This window comes from Stegostoma tigrinum, chromosome 20 (genome assembly GCF_030684315.1).
Source record: "Stegostoma tigrinum isolate sSteTig4 chromosome 20, sSteTig4.hap1, whole genome shotgun sequence".
Lineage (NCBI taxonomy): Eukaryota > Metazoa > Chordata > Chondrichthyes > Orectolobiformes > Stegostomatidae > Stegostoma > Stegostoma tigrinum.
Genome location: NC_081373.1, coordinates 19948447 through 19963093, shown reverse-complemented (window position 1 = coordinate 19963093; position 14647 = coordinate 19948447). Strand labels below are relative to the sequence as shown.

At 37.6% G+C, this 14647-nt stretch overlaps 1 protein-coding gene and 1 long non-coding RNA gene across 3 annotated transcripts in view; one reads left to right on the top strand and one right to left on the bottom strand.

Moving 5' to 3' along the window:
- The window catches only part of LOC132210782 (uncharacterized), a 46820-nt gene that overhangs the window by 4419 nt on the left and 27754 nt on the right, over positions 1 to 14647 (top strand). The window lies entirely within an intron of this gene.
- The window catches only part of LOC125461762 (V-type proton ATPase subunit B, brain isoform-like), a 61675-nt gene continuing 47137 nt past the window's right edge, over positions 110 to 14647 (bottom strand). For both annotated transcript variants that reach the window (XM_048550917.2, XM_048550918.2), the window contains 5 exons: positions 11522 to 11672; positions 7755 to 7837; positions 5480 to 5584; positions 4534 to 4663; positions 110 to 1470 (listed from right to left, as the gene is read on the bottom strand). In XM_048550917.2, the coding sequence (XP_048406874.2) occupies positions 1328 to 1470; positions 4534 to 4663; positions 5480 to 5584; positions 7755 to 7837; positions 11522 to 11672 (612 nt within the window). In that variant the 3' untranslated portion in view covers positions 110 to 1327. The remainder of the gene's footprint in view (positions 1471 to 4533; positions 4664 to 5479; positions 5585 to 7754; positions 7838 to 11521; positions 11673 to 14647) is intronic.

Below are 14647 nucleotides of genomic sequence, written 5' to 3'. Positions count from 1 at the left end.
AAATTCCAATCAACTGATGTTGGCATGAAATTAAAACTTAGTATAGAAACATGTTGATGCTCCAAAACAGAATATGATGTGCAGAAGTAACAGTCTTGTTCTATAAATAGAAAGTCTATTCACTTTTATTTTGTATCTACTGCAAAAAGGATTGCATTTTAGCAAAGTTTGAGATTTCCTGATGAGATAAATATTTAGAAGTCTACTTTTTCTAACTTTATTTCATCACAATAAACGTTGCACAAATATATGGAAGATAACAGCAGTGTACACACCTTCAGGTCTCTACAAACTAACTTTCAAAACAGATGTTTATATCATAATCAGTAATTTGACACTTATAGATGAGACTGAGTATGAAGTTGCTTTGAAAAGAACAATTAATGAGGAATAAAAATTAAGTCATATTTTCTTGTATAATATACAAGGATCAAAACTCTATCATCTGATCTTGCCACAAAGAACAAAATAAGCATTCCAAATTCTTAAATCTTCATTCTTACAATTTTATACTTTTGCTTGGAGCAAATGGAATGGGGCTCCATTCTACATATTTGGGTCTATTTAAATAGTCAAGTTAATCACCAGCTTTGGTTCAAAATGACTTGCAATAAAACTATTTTCACCACAAATACAGCTATAAACAAATTAAAATAATTCAGTTTAAGTTAAGAAAATAAGAGGAAAGGATATAATAAATGCAAATCCATTTGTTTGAGTTAGTTTCTCCATAATTCACCAAGAAAAATACTTGGTCAAAAGTCTTATCAACATATCCTCCACAGTTAATTATCTTTGAAAAAAGATGTGGTGCATAGGAAAGTAAAATTTAAATAATTTCTGTGTGCTTGCTAACAAGTTATGGAACAATAAATTGACATTAATTTTCAATATCCTAATAATTTCTTCAAGATAAATTAAGTTCAGGTAGCTGATGCAAATAGTTTCATTATATTCTTGTATATCCACTTCATCTTTTGAGATGAGAATACTTACCATTTTGATCAGTTAAACTGATTGCTCTCATCTTCAATAGATCCAGATAAATTTAAATTTTGCTTTATGCGTACTCTGGTAGAAATTGTAAACAAATGATTTCAATTACTGTAAACAGTTTTCTGCAAGTTCTGGCATTCTCAGACTTTTTCAAACAGACTTTATGGACTTCCAATTTAACACTTTGATTTGTATATCTTTCTACTTTTACAATACAAAAACATGATTAATTATAAACAATTGCTGGAGTGTGTTAAGTATAGAATGCTTCAATATGAAATGTATTCTTACAAAGCATGAAAATAAAACTTCCACTGTTTAATTTGCGATTTCACTGATGTTTAGCAGCATCTCTTGGGTAAAATTCTGCCAGTGTACTTTGAGGAATACGTTTCAACATCTCCTTGGGGAATATTCGGAGCAACTGCCAGCCAATATCCAAAGTTTCAAATACGGTCCTGTTTTCGTATGGACCTATGCAAAACAAAACAAAATTCCCCCCCTTTATTTGGGCTGTGGTTTGTGTTTCTCAAAAGTGAGAAACTTTAAATTCTAATATTTAAAGTGAGAAAGCACTGTGCACTTAAAATATCACTATTCAAAACCACTGATATATTCACAAAGCATTAGGTCTTGAAAAGATGCAGCCAAGGTTGCTCAGGGAAGTGACTGCAATGTCCACTGGGGCTAAAATTTTCCAGTTTTCCTGAAAGTCCAGGTCTGGCCAGAGGATGGATAAATTGCAAACATAACAGCCGTGGTCAAAAAGAGAGTTGCAAAGATAAACCAGAAACTACAGAGCAGTCAATTTAACCTTAGTGGTAATATTCATAGACTCAAGAAAGTTTATATCAAAGTTCTTCAGGGATTGGTAATGGTACTGTTATCCTTCCTGTTATTTTAATGAACCAGATCTTGGACTACAGTGCATAATTTCAAAATTTTCAAGTGAATCAACGTGGAAACATTGTGAACTGCAGGTAATGTGGAATTTCAGAAGGACATACGTTGGTGGAATGGGTGGACAAGTAGCAAATTAAACCTAATGCAGAGAAATGTAAAATATTTCATTTTGGTAGGGAGAATGCAAAGAAACAAGACAAAACGAAAGGCAAAGTTCAAAAGTTCATCAGGGAGCAGAGATAACCATATGTAAATATACATAAGCAGTGAAGTACAGCAGTTGAGAGCATGATTAATAAAGCACAGAGCATCCTAGACTTCATTTACGGGGCACTGAACATAAAAGCAAGAAAGTTGTTGAACTGATATAAAGCACTGGCTCTGCCTCAACTGGAGTATCATGTCTTGTTCTGAGGACCACACTTTAGAAAGACATCAGAAAAGATCAGTGAGAATGGTCCCAACATAAGGAACTCCAGTCATGTTTGTTTGAAGTTGGGACTATTTTCCCCTAGGTTGAGAAGACATTTGATAGAAGTATTCAAAATCTTAATATGCTGTGTGCACACCTGTCAAAAAAAGCTTCCATTTGTGCAATCTTGAGAAAGGATGGTACGAATTTAAGGGAATTAGTAGTTTAAAAAAAAGCAATATGACATGAAATCATTTTCAAGCAACAAGTCATCAGGATCTGGGATGAACTACCCGAGTGTATGGTGGACACAGGTTCAGTCCAGACATTAAAAGAGGGAATTGGATTGTTATCTAGAAGGGAAGAACATGCAAAGCTACAAAAGGAGGTGGAGAGTAGCACTATAGTTTGTGCTATAACAATTGAGTAATGCAGATCTGGCAAATCCTAGATGTTTAAAACGCTTAAATAACATTTATGAAGCACTTCTAAATAAAAAAACATCATTCCAAGGTCCGTCATAGAAGCATTATAAATCAAAAAATGATACCACATCATATGGGCAGTTATTAGGTTAGATGATCAAAAGTTTTGCCAAAGACAGATTTTAAGAGATTTGAGAGAGGAAATTGAGGCAGAAAGCTGGAGAAATGAGAAAAGAAAATCTTCCCACAGCAACAAATGGCAAAGCCAGCAATGGGGGAGTAATTAAAGTTAGAAATGCCAAAGGAGGCCAGAATCAAAGCAGTGCAGATACAGGAAAGTTGAGGCTGAAGATTACAGTAATATGGAGGAACAAGCCTATGGAGAACTGTGAAAACAAGGCTGAGCATTTTAACTTAAAGATTGGCTTCCAAATAAGCACTAAGGTCAGTGATCACAGGACTGCTGAATGTAAAAGGAACTTGATGTGTTAAGACATGTTCAAGTGTGTTTTGGGTGAGCTCAAATTTATGGAGGTTACAATGTAAGTGACCAGACATGAATGCAACGGAATGGTCATATCAAGAGGTGAGAATGAGTATTTCAACAGATAAGTTGAGACATGAACAAAGTCAGAAAAGGTTAGAGAGGTAAAATAAGTAACCTCAGTAAGCCTAGAAATGACTTCCAGGGTCAAATGAGCGCTGACTGGTTTAATCTCAAACTGCTGGCACAAAGAGGGTGTGAGGTTGTACGTCAGCAGCAGCATTTGGGGCAGGGAACAAAAATCAATGGCTTCAGTTTTCCCATTACTTAATTGGAAGAATTAATCTACTCATACAGCATTGCAGGTCAGAGAAGCAGTCTAATAATTTAGTAAGAATAAGTCTTAAGGGACGTACAGCTGGGTGTTATCACCTTCTCTGTGCATGTTGTTCGATGCTGCAGCCAAAGGCAGCATGTAAATAAGAACTAGGAGGGGGCAATGGACAGGTCCTCAGGGACAGAAAGGGCAACAGTGCAGGAGTGGGAGAAAGCATTGAAAGTGATACAGATAGATAGTTAAGCAACAGCAGTCCCAGCAGATGAATGACAGTGGAGAGGCTCTGCAGGATCAGGCCAATTGCATGAAAGGCTGCAAAGTAGAAAAATGTGGAGGGAAAGCGTGCGTGTAATAATGGGAACTGCAGATGCTGGAGAATCCAAGATAATAAAAAAAGTGAGAAGCTGGATGAACACAGCAGGCCAAGCAGCATCTCAGGAGCACAAAAGCTGACGTTTCGGGCCTAGATCCTTCATCAGAGCATGCCTTTGTCAGTCAAATAGGATGTCATTTCAGAGTTTGGCAAGACTTGTCTTGATACTGTAGCAGAGCAGAAATCCAATTGGAAAGATTCAAAGATGCAGCTGCAAGAGAGATGAGTGAGGATTTGGGACGTGACAGCATGTTAAAATGATTTGAGGGAAGGCACGTTGGAAGCATGGCAGGAGTTTGTAAGAATGGTGGAAATAAAAAGGGGGTGAACTTTTAACAATATCAAATATATGAGGAGCAAGGAGGGAGGTTGGTGACTAGCAGGTTAGTGGGAACAGAGCTGAGCAACAAAAGATGAGAGTCACGATCAAGGTACGCTCAGAGCAGGGATCAGAAGAATTTGAAGAGAAGCTAAAAATTCCAAGTTTGGAGACTTGAGCAGGGGTAGCATGGGAAGAAGTTTGACTAGGTAAAGTTGAATGATCCTACATCAAAGTATGTGATGTGGTGAGTAAAGAGAGCATGTGTGTGTGTATAAACATACCTTGAGCAATGAAGTTTTTCTCAAATTTTTGCAGAAATTCCAAATATAACAGATCATCAGGTGTGAGAGCTTCCTCACCAACCACAGCTTTCATGGCTTGGACATCTTTGCCAATGGCATAGCAAGCATACTGCGGGAAGAGAACATTTCACAACTTATTCACTAACTTTTAACTGACATTGGTTGATTAAGGCATAGAATAAGCAAGTTATTAGAAAATTCAAATCTATATATACACACACATCATTTAGTGAAGTAAAAAGATCAGAATTGTCATTTCAGGACCTGTAATGTTAACTGATTTTTTTTCTTCACAAATGCTGCTAGACCTGCTGAGCTTTACCACCAACTCCTGTTTTTATTCCTGATTTACTGCATCCACAGTTCTTTCAGTTTTTATACATCATTTAGTACTGTTAAAGCTTCAATATCTCAAAGCACTACATATCAATGAGATGGCCAATGTGAACAGTTTTTTTGCTCTCTATATCCTGAAGAGATAGTTACATCTAATCTAAATTGCACCCCCTCAGGCAAATGTCAACCCTCAAAACAGGCTTTATCCTCGACTCACTTTGCACTAAAAGGATCAGTCACAATTTTGAGTGTTATGGCGTAGTCTCTCATTTGCCATAAACTGGGCCAAGACTGATGTTATAATTACCTTTGCTTTGTAAGCTAGAACATAGAAGAAACTTTGATTTCAGACTCAAGTTTAAGTTGTTAAACATGGTGTTATAACCCATTATTAGGAAACCTGTCAATGAACCACTATGTAAAATAAAACCAGCACAAGATTTCTTTAACTGCTTTAAGTACTATAGAACCTTACAGTTCAAATTTATTTTTTCTGCCAAAGTAACAAGATGAAAGTATTTTGAGTTATAGGATACCTCTCAATTTTAACTTGAATTCAGGCATTTATTTGAATATTTTAAAGCCTTACCAACTGATTAGAGACTTCAGGATGATCTTTCCGTGTCATACCTTCCCCTATTGCTGACTTCATTAATCGTGATAGAGATGGTAAAACATTAATAGGTGGGTAAATCTGTAACATATCAATTGAAAGATTGTAAATGCATTTCTCCTTATACAAATATTTATATAAATGATTCCTGTATAAATACCAACTAATGGTATTTATATCTCCAGTTATAGTATTTTTAAGAGGACAAATATTTTGAATCAAAAAAAGTTGAATCAAAGGAAGCCAGCTAACAAATGAATGTTAAATAGAGCTTTGAGATAACTGATGTGGCCTCAATGCAGCCCAGTTTTGCCTACAAGCACATCCTAAGTCAAATACACATGAAAACAGTGATGCACAAGTGTGAAAAATGTCTTTACTTTTCAGTTTGTTCACACCTTAAAACAGCCGGATCTTGAAGAGTATAAGGCATTGAAAAAGATTAGGATCTGGCTCTGCAAAATTAATTGTTTTCTAGTTTCTGCTTTGGACAATGCATTACAACAGCTATGTCATCAATACAGTCAAATACATTTCTGTTTGTAAGGATACTACAAAACACTACATTGGACAAACAGGCAGAAAGCTAGCCGCCAGGATACATGAACATCAACTAGCCACAAAACGACATGACCCACTATCACTTGTATCCTTACATACAGATGAGGAAGGACACCACTGATTGGGACAACACATCCATCCTAGGACGAGCCAAACAGAGACACACACGAGAATTCCTAGAAGCATGGCATACCAACCGGAACTCCATCAACAAACACTGAATTGGAGCCAATCTACCATCCCCTGAGAAAAAGAACATGAAATGACATCACCAACGCAGGAAATGACATCACCAACCCAAGGAAACCTAACCAGATAAATAGAAAGCAGGACATAACACCAGCACTTCGGAGGCTCACTGACCATGTTACCTAGAATGGTGACGAAACGTCTGAAAACTAACCTTCCAGCTCAGTGAGCAAACTCACATCCAGAACCTCAACCTGAGCTACAAATCTTCTCAAAACTTGCTTGATGGTAGAATCTCCAGCTCCTTCATGATGTCCATTTATCGCTTTGTAGCACAGTTTTCCACTTGCTGCATCAATTTCATTGTCTTTTTTTTAAAAAAAGAATGCTTTGACCACTCACTTACGATCCATCCCAGCCTCTCCAACTCTTCCTCTAACCTCATTAATAGACCCTTTTTTTTCTACATCTTATGCTTCTTCACTTTCCCCTTAAATACACTGATGTTTTGTCTCACCTACCCCCAAGGTAGGGAGTTCCAAATACTAACCACTCTCGTTAAGTTTTTTTTATCCCCATGTGTTCTATATTAATGTTTTTAGTGCACATCTTTAAGAACCCAAGTTCTGATCTCACCCACAGCCACATCAGATTCATAGCTCTAAAACCTTTGTTTCATTTTTTTCTCATTTTTTTGAGCAAAGAGGCTCCAACATGTTCAAATTTTCAAACGAATTAACTCGTCAGTTCTGGTATTATTCTAGTATTGTTTTGATCAGTGTTGACCTGTTATTATACCCACGAGAGATAAACTGAAACTCCAAGAGATTTTTGTACCTTAGGAAATAAATATTACTTTATTTTAAATTTATTCATGGGATGTGGGCATCACTGGCTGGGCCAGCACTTATTGCCTGTCCCTAGTTGCCCTTTACAGGGTAGTGGTGAGCTGCCTTCTTAAACCGCTGTAGTCCATCAGCCATAGGTAGGCCCACAATGCTGTTAAAACTGGAATTCCAGGGTTCTGACCCAGCAACAATGAAGTCAAGACTGGGGGTTGGCTTGGTAGGGAACTTGCAGGTTGGATATTGTCCAGATCTTGTTGCCTGTGGTCATGGATTGTTTCAGTATCTGAGAAGTCACAAATTGTGCTGAGCACTTGTGCAGTCATCAGCAAACATCTCACTTCTCACCTATGGAGGGAAAACAGCTGAAGATGGTTGAGCTACACTGCTACTTTAGCTCACCAAAAACCAAATTTGCACAGAGCAAAAAGTCAAGGTTTAATTAGCTCATTATTTGTACAAACATTTTGGAATACGTGCAAGCTCAATTGTGCATTTGACATGGAATTGTTTAAATCCATATAAAGCCATAAACACACAAGGCTTCTAAATTTATGGATCCACTGACTGGATACCATTAAATTAAATCTCAAACTTACACATTACTTATAAACCTTGTTAGAAGGTACCTTTCAACTTATTTCTATGCATCCTACCTGTCTATTGTGCAACTGGCGGTCAACATAGACCTGCCCTTCAGTGATGTATCCAGTTAAGTCAGGAATGGGGTGAGTGATATCTACAAAACAAAAATAATTTTAAATCGCAAGTCAGAATTAATGCATACTTCCAATCAATTTGTAGTAAGATGAATTTTTCATTTGGTGAAGTGGAAAGGCTCAGATTTTACCATGGCAATGATAGCAAATTTCTAGTATTTACCATAATTGCTCTACTGAAACCAAGAACCTAAGGATTCTGATTACGTGAAATTCAACATGGAAATCCATCAGCTGGTGATAGTGACATTGCAATTCTGCAGAGGGTTCGCTCAGACAGTCCGAGATCTACAGCAGAGAAAAAGGCCCTTTGCTCCATCGTGTCTGCACAGGTCAAAAACAACATCTAAATATTCTAAGCCCATTTTTCCAAGACCTGGCACGTAGGTTTCAAGCCTTAGCATCAAGGACACATCTAAATGCTTAAATGTTTTGAGGGTTTCTGCTTCTATCACCCTTACAGGCTCTAGATTTCCACCACCCTCTGGGTGAAAGGTTTCTCCTCATATGTCCTCTAAACTGTCTGCCCCTTGCTTTAAATTCCCCTTGGTGGAGGAACAACAAACACGAGCAAAGTTTTTTCCTGTGTCAGCTATCTTTGCCCCTCAATTTTATACAGCTCAATCATGTCCCCTCTCAATCTCCCATGCTCGAAGGAAAATAACCCCAGTCTGTCCAATCTCTCTTCATAACTGAAACTCTCTAGCCCTAGCAACAAACTGTAAATCTCCTCGGCACTCCTCTCAAGTGCCATCACATCCCTCCTATTGTGGGGATTCTGGAACTGCACACAGTTCTCTAGCTGTGGCCTAACCAACATTTTCTTCAGTTTCAGCTTGGCCTGTCTGCTGCTAAACTCTGCCTTGGCTAATAAAGGCAAGTATCTCACGTGCCTTCTTAATTATTTTATCAAACTGTCCTGATGCCTTTAGGTACTGGTGTACATACACTGCAGATTCCGTCTGATCCTGTTTCCCAGGGTATGACTGTTCATGTATTCCCTTGTCTTGTTTGTCCTAACCAAGGTGCATCAACTCACATTTATCTGGATTGAATTCTATTTGTCATCAGCCCATCTGACCATCCTTCAAAGGCTATCCTCCTCACTATTTTCCACCCACCAATTTGTGCAAACTCCCTGACCAACCCTCCTACATGCAAGTTTAATCATTTATATAAATCATAAACAGGTGCCCCATTGGACAGAGAAATCCAGTCCAAAAATCACAGCTCAAACATCATCCACTACTCCCACCACTCAACCAAATTTCTTTGGATCCCGTGGGCTCCTACTTTTGCTATTACTCTCCATGCAAGACCTCATCAACAGTCTTGAACTCCAAGCAGACTACATCAATGCATTGCCCTCAACTATTTACCTGGTCACCTCTAAATTTTTCAAAGAATTTGGTCAGACATTACTTCCCTTTATCAAAACCATGCTTACTGTTCTAGATTAGTCCTCAACTCTCCAAATGCAAATTATGTCCCTCAGAATTGCTTCGTATACTTCCCCACCACTGAAATCAGACTAAGTCTGTAGTTGCCTGGATTTATCCATTGCTCCCTTCTTGAATAATGGTGTAATACTGATGGTATATCCATATTATCCCTCTCATTAGTAAACAGAGTCAAAATATTCGTTTAGAACCCTATCTACATCCTCTAGCTCCACTCTCAAATTACTGCCATGGACCCTACTCTTCCACTGTTATCTTTTTACCCCTAATGTCCCTGTAAACGTACTTAGGATTTTCTCTAGTTTATCTGCCAGTTATTTTTTCCATATTCCCTTTCAGCTCTCCCTTCCATGTTCTATAATCTTTTGGGTCTTCATTGTGAGCCCTTGTTATCTGCCATAAGCCACCTTCTTTCTCTTAATCCAGTGGTGTGTATGGTCATATGAGTGTTGACCGCATCTGATGGTCCCACCCTTTTTTCTTTATTAGAACGTTTTGATCCTATACATTCTGCATTTCCTTCCTGAATGTATCCCACTGCTCCAACAGATTTACCTAAAAGTTTCTGCTTCTAGTCTACTCTGGCCAAATCATGTTTGATCTTATTGAACTCTATCTTCCCCCAGTTGAGAAAAACTTTGATTTCAAGCCTGTCCTTGTCCTTTTCCATAACAATCTTGAACGTAACACTGCTAAATGCTCCCCTGTGATAATTCAATCACTTGTCCAGTTTCACATAGGGCCTTCTATGTAGTGGCTTAAAAAACTGTCCTGGATTTTAAGTATTCTGCTCCCTCTAGAAATTTCACACTGACGACTCCAGTTAATGTTGGGGAAGTTGTATTCCCTATCACTCCTCTAGTACTTGTAGACTTTGTTGAAATTTGCACATTTGTTTGTCAATTTCTCTTGGACGGTTAGAAGGCTCATAATACACTCCCAGCAATGTGACTACTCCTTTTTGGTTTTGAGATGGCAACCCTTAAGTAATAAGTTGTTTAAAACTTCTGCTTTTAACCTATTAGTTTTGTTATAAAAATATTTTTGAAATCATTACAACTCATTTAATGGAGAGTAACCAGGCTTCTAAAAGTGAATTAACTGGCCTGGAAGTAAAAAAACAAACTTTTGTAGAACGTTAACCTTCATGATAAAAAAACAGAATTTTTTCAAGTTTCTTTCTAAAATAATTTCAATCTTAATTCACTTATATTGCCATGTAGGATTTTAAGTTAGAAGTCATGAATAATACCAAAGGATATTTCAACGTGGTTGATTGCTTATTCAGTTTACTAACATAATTGTTGTACATCTGGCAATTCAATTTACTTGGTGCCACAGTTTTCAACTGCCATTGGGAAGTGAAGATGATTCACAAGAGATCAGTAGATCTTTGAGGGTAGATGTCTTCGAGATCACTGACAAACATTGTTACATAGCCAACAAGCACTAAATCCAGCCCATGATTCTATCAATTCCATATGGACTCTTACAGCACAGGAGGACTCCTATCCAGAGCTACTGCCCTGTTATTTGCTCATTGATATGGATATATATTCTGAGAAAATATATACAAGTTATTTCTGAAAAGTTGAGTAAATCTGCTTCCTTGGCACTTTAATGCATTGCATCCTAAATGATAATTCATTGCACTAAAAATTCTCATTTATAACCTCCTCCTTTTGCAAATTATCTTAAGCCTGTTCTCTCTGGCTACCGATTCTCGTTAGTGTGAGAACAATTTCTATTTTCGTCTCCAAACTCTTAACTTATATCAGAACTGTTCAAACACCCCTTAACGTTCACTACATTAAAAAACTCTAATATCTTTCAATTTCTCCATATGATTAAAGTCTCACCTTGATATCATTCTAATTCTCTATGCCCTCTTCAAGACCTTTATTTTTCATGGGGTACATAACAATATAAATGTTCCTGATAAAGCTGAACTGACTTCACGTAACCCCCATGTTTTTGTATTATATTTATATATTAATCCAAAGATCCCATTTTTTTCTTTCAAAACAGCCATATCAGATTGTTATCTTTAAGAGTGTGGGAGAGGGTAAACCCAGCGCGCTCAGCATGTAATCACTGTAAACGGCTAAAGTAGCTCATTATTCTTCAATCAGAAATACATCACCTCTTACTTCTCTGCATTAAGGTTAGGGCAAAGCTTTCAAAGTTTTATGCCAACATTAACTCTTACTTTTATAGGTCAAAGCAAAATACACTTTTACACACCATCATTAGGCATAGTAAGGATAGGAATCTGTGTAATGGATCCATTTCTGCCCTCCACACGTCCAGCTCGTTCATAGATAGTAGCCAGATCAGTATACATATAACCAGGGAAACCACGACGACCAGGTACTTCTTCTCGAGCTGCTGAAACCTTAAAATGTAACAGGAACATAAAATTGCTTATATACTTTAAATGACAAACACACAGTTTACAGTTTAAGTTATGTATTTTGAACCTCCTTACAATATAGGATGCAAAAAAAGTGTATGAATATGGCTCATAACTATACATGCTATTTTATTAGCATGACCCCAAATTCCAGGGAAGGGAGTAAGGTTCAACTGCAGCTGGCTGTGTGCAGCGAGAGACAGGAATTTAGCAGTAAATTTGCCAAATTCCTGCCCCATTAAAATCTAATGACAACACATTTATATGCACAGCAACCTTGTGATGAGTATGTTTGATTCTGTACAATCCTGTTTCTAACCCACCACAGTACCAAAATGGCTCTGATCAAAGTCACAAATGACACGTGACAAAGATAAGCTACCCCTCCATCATCGTGAACCTTGTGTAATCTTGGACGGTTGGTCACACCATCATCCTATTATGCCTCTCTATTGTTGTCCAGCTAGATGGGACTGCTCTCACCTGGCTCCATTTTTATCAATCTGATCAAAGCAAGAGAATCTACAGTAACAGCTGTCTTCTCACTCCTGCAGATAACTCTACTCCTGGTACCCTATCTTCCCGTCTAGACGTTGTCCCTTGGCAAAAGCAATATCTCCAAGTTTGCTGATGACACAAAATTAGGTGGGATTGAGTTGTTAGAAGTTGCGAAGCAGCTTTAGGCTAATTTAGGGAAGTTAAGCACAGGGCCAACACAATACAGATGCAGTACAACGTGGCTAAATGTGAAGATATATGTTTTGTGAAAAGAAGAAACAGTTTTTATTTAAATGGTGATATATTAAGAAAGATGAATTTACAAAGAGATCTGTGTGTACTTGTACACAAAAGTCATTGGAAGTAAATAGGCAGGTGCAGCAAGCAATTTGGAAGGTAAATGGTATGGCACTGCAAGAGGCTTTCAGTTCACAAGTAGAATGTCTTACTCCAGTTAAACAGGCACATAGGTGAGACAACACCAAGTACTGAGCACAGTTTTAGTGTCCCTACCCAAGGCCAGATATACTCGCTAAAGAGGGAGTGCAGGCAGAGATTCACTTGGGGCGATGCTGGGAATGGCAGGTCTGTGATGTGAAGAGATGCATCCAACTAGGCATATATTCAAGAGTTTAGAAGAAATGATAAAGGACCTGTTTGAAACATATGAAATTTTAACAGGACTACGCAGATGAAACGCAGGGAAGATTTTTCCCCTGGCTAGGGATTTTGAACTAAGGGTCGCAGTCTCAGCATAGAGGAGATGCAATTCAAGCCTCAATATATTTTTAAAAACTCGGATGATGGTCAACTTGTGGAACTCGCTGCCACAGAAGGATGTGAAGGCCAGGTCACAGTATATTCTAGAATGAGATTGATAATTTTTTAGATATTAAGGGTATAAAAAGGATAGAGAGAAAGTCAGAATATAGTATTGAGACAAAGAATGAGTCTGATTGTATCAAATGATTATCAGGTTCTTTTATAACTTTACACAATTAAGTCACAACTTATTGAAACATCAATCAGAAGAACAAAATAAAACATTTAAACATGTCAAGTTTATGACAGTCTACAAAATACTGATATAATTCATTTATTCTGCAGAGTTTGTTACTACACCACATCAATATACAGCAATGTTACTCAGTAATTCCAGTGTATGTTTTTTTTTAAAAATCAAAAAGATTTTACTGAGTATATCGATGCAATGACTCAAGCTACAGAAGGCCACGTTTAGATTAGATTAGATTCCCTACAGTGTGGAAACAGGCCCTTCGGCCCAACAATTCCACACCGCCCCTTGCAGAATCCCATCCAGACCCATCCCCCTATAACCCACACACCCCTGAACACTACAGGCAATTTAGCATGGCCAATCCATCTTTGGACTGTGGGACAAAACCCATGCCGACACAGGGAGAATGTGCAAATTCCACACAGACAGTCACCAGAGGGTGGAATCGAACCTGGGTCCCTGGTGCTGTGAGGCTGCAGTGCTAACCACTGAGCCGCCCTTTTAATTTTTAATTAGTTTAATTAGCTGGAAAACTGGATTTTTTTCTTCAATTAGTATTTTTTAAAATATGGATCATTGCTTCAAAATAATGGCTCAATTATTCAGAGAATGCAAGAGAAAATCTACTGGTTTTACTTGCAGAATACAATAAGTTAAATAAAAATGTATATAAAAATAAGCTGTATGTCAAACAGGTCTATGTTGCAAATAGAGTTTTGAAAATATAATTTTATCATAATAGCAAGAAAGTAATTTACCAAAGAGTGCAGAAAAGAATGCTTTACATCAAGGTCAATGCTTTTTCAAAGTTTTGCTAGTAATCAATTGCATTTAGTTTAAGCTATGCAGCAATAGATGCGACCTTAACATGAATAGCGCTGCTGTTGTCTGGAGGTGTGTCCACAGTCATTATTTTCATTTATTTACTAGTCTACAGACAACTCCCTTTCTGAATAAAAGATAGATTTTTGCATTACTCTTTTAACCTTGGTAAACCTTGGTTTCCATACCAAAATTGCTTTCAAGTGCAGCATAGATGTGTTCAACACAAGGCTAAAGAGCAAATACATCTAATATAACACAAACTACATGCAATCTCCATTTAGGTATTACCATTAAATAAGAGCTACATACATGAAGTGAATTCTGTCCATCATTGTGTGGAGCATATGCCAAAAAACTATGAAAAGTACTTACGACATTTATGAAGGAATAGTCAGATTTTCAAGGACTATGATCTGAACTCAAATTCAAGTTAATAAGTGCCTATAAAGGGTCCCCCCACCCCCAAGTCTGAGTGCTCAATGTTTGTGCAAAGAATTCTGAATTTGGTGACTTACAGGAAACCTCTCAGGGCAGGTGGGGGAAAATGAGGTGGATTGACAAACTGGCAACCCACTCCCAAACTGCCAATTTTTGTTTCAACTGAGGCAGCCAACAA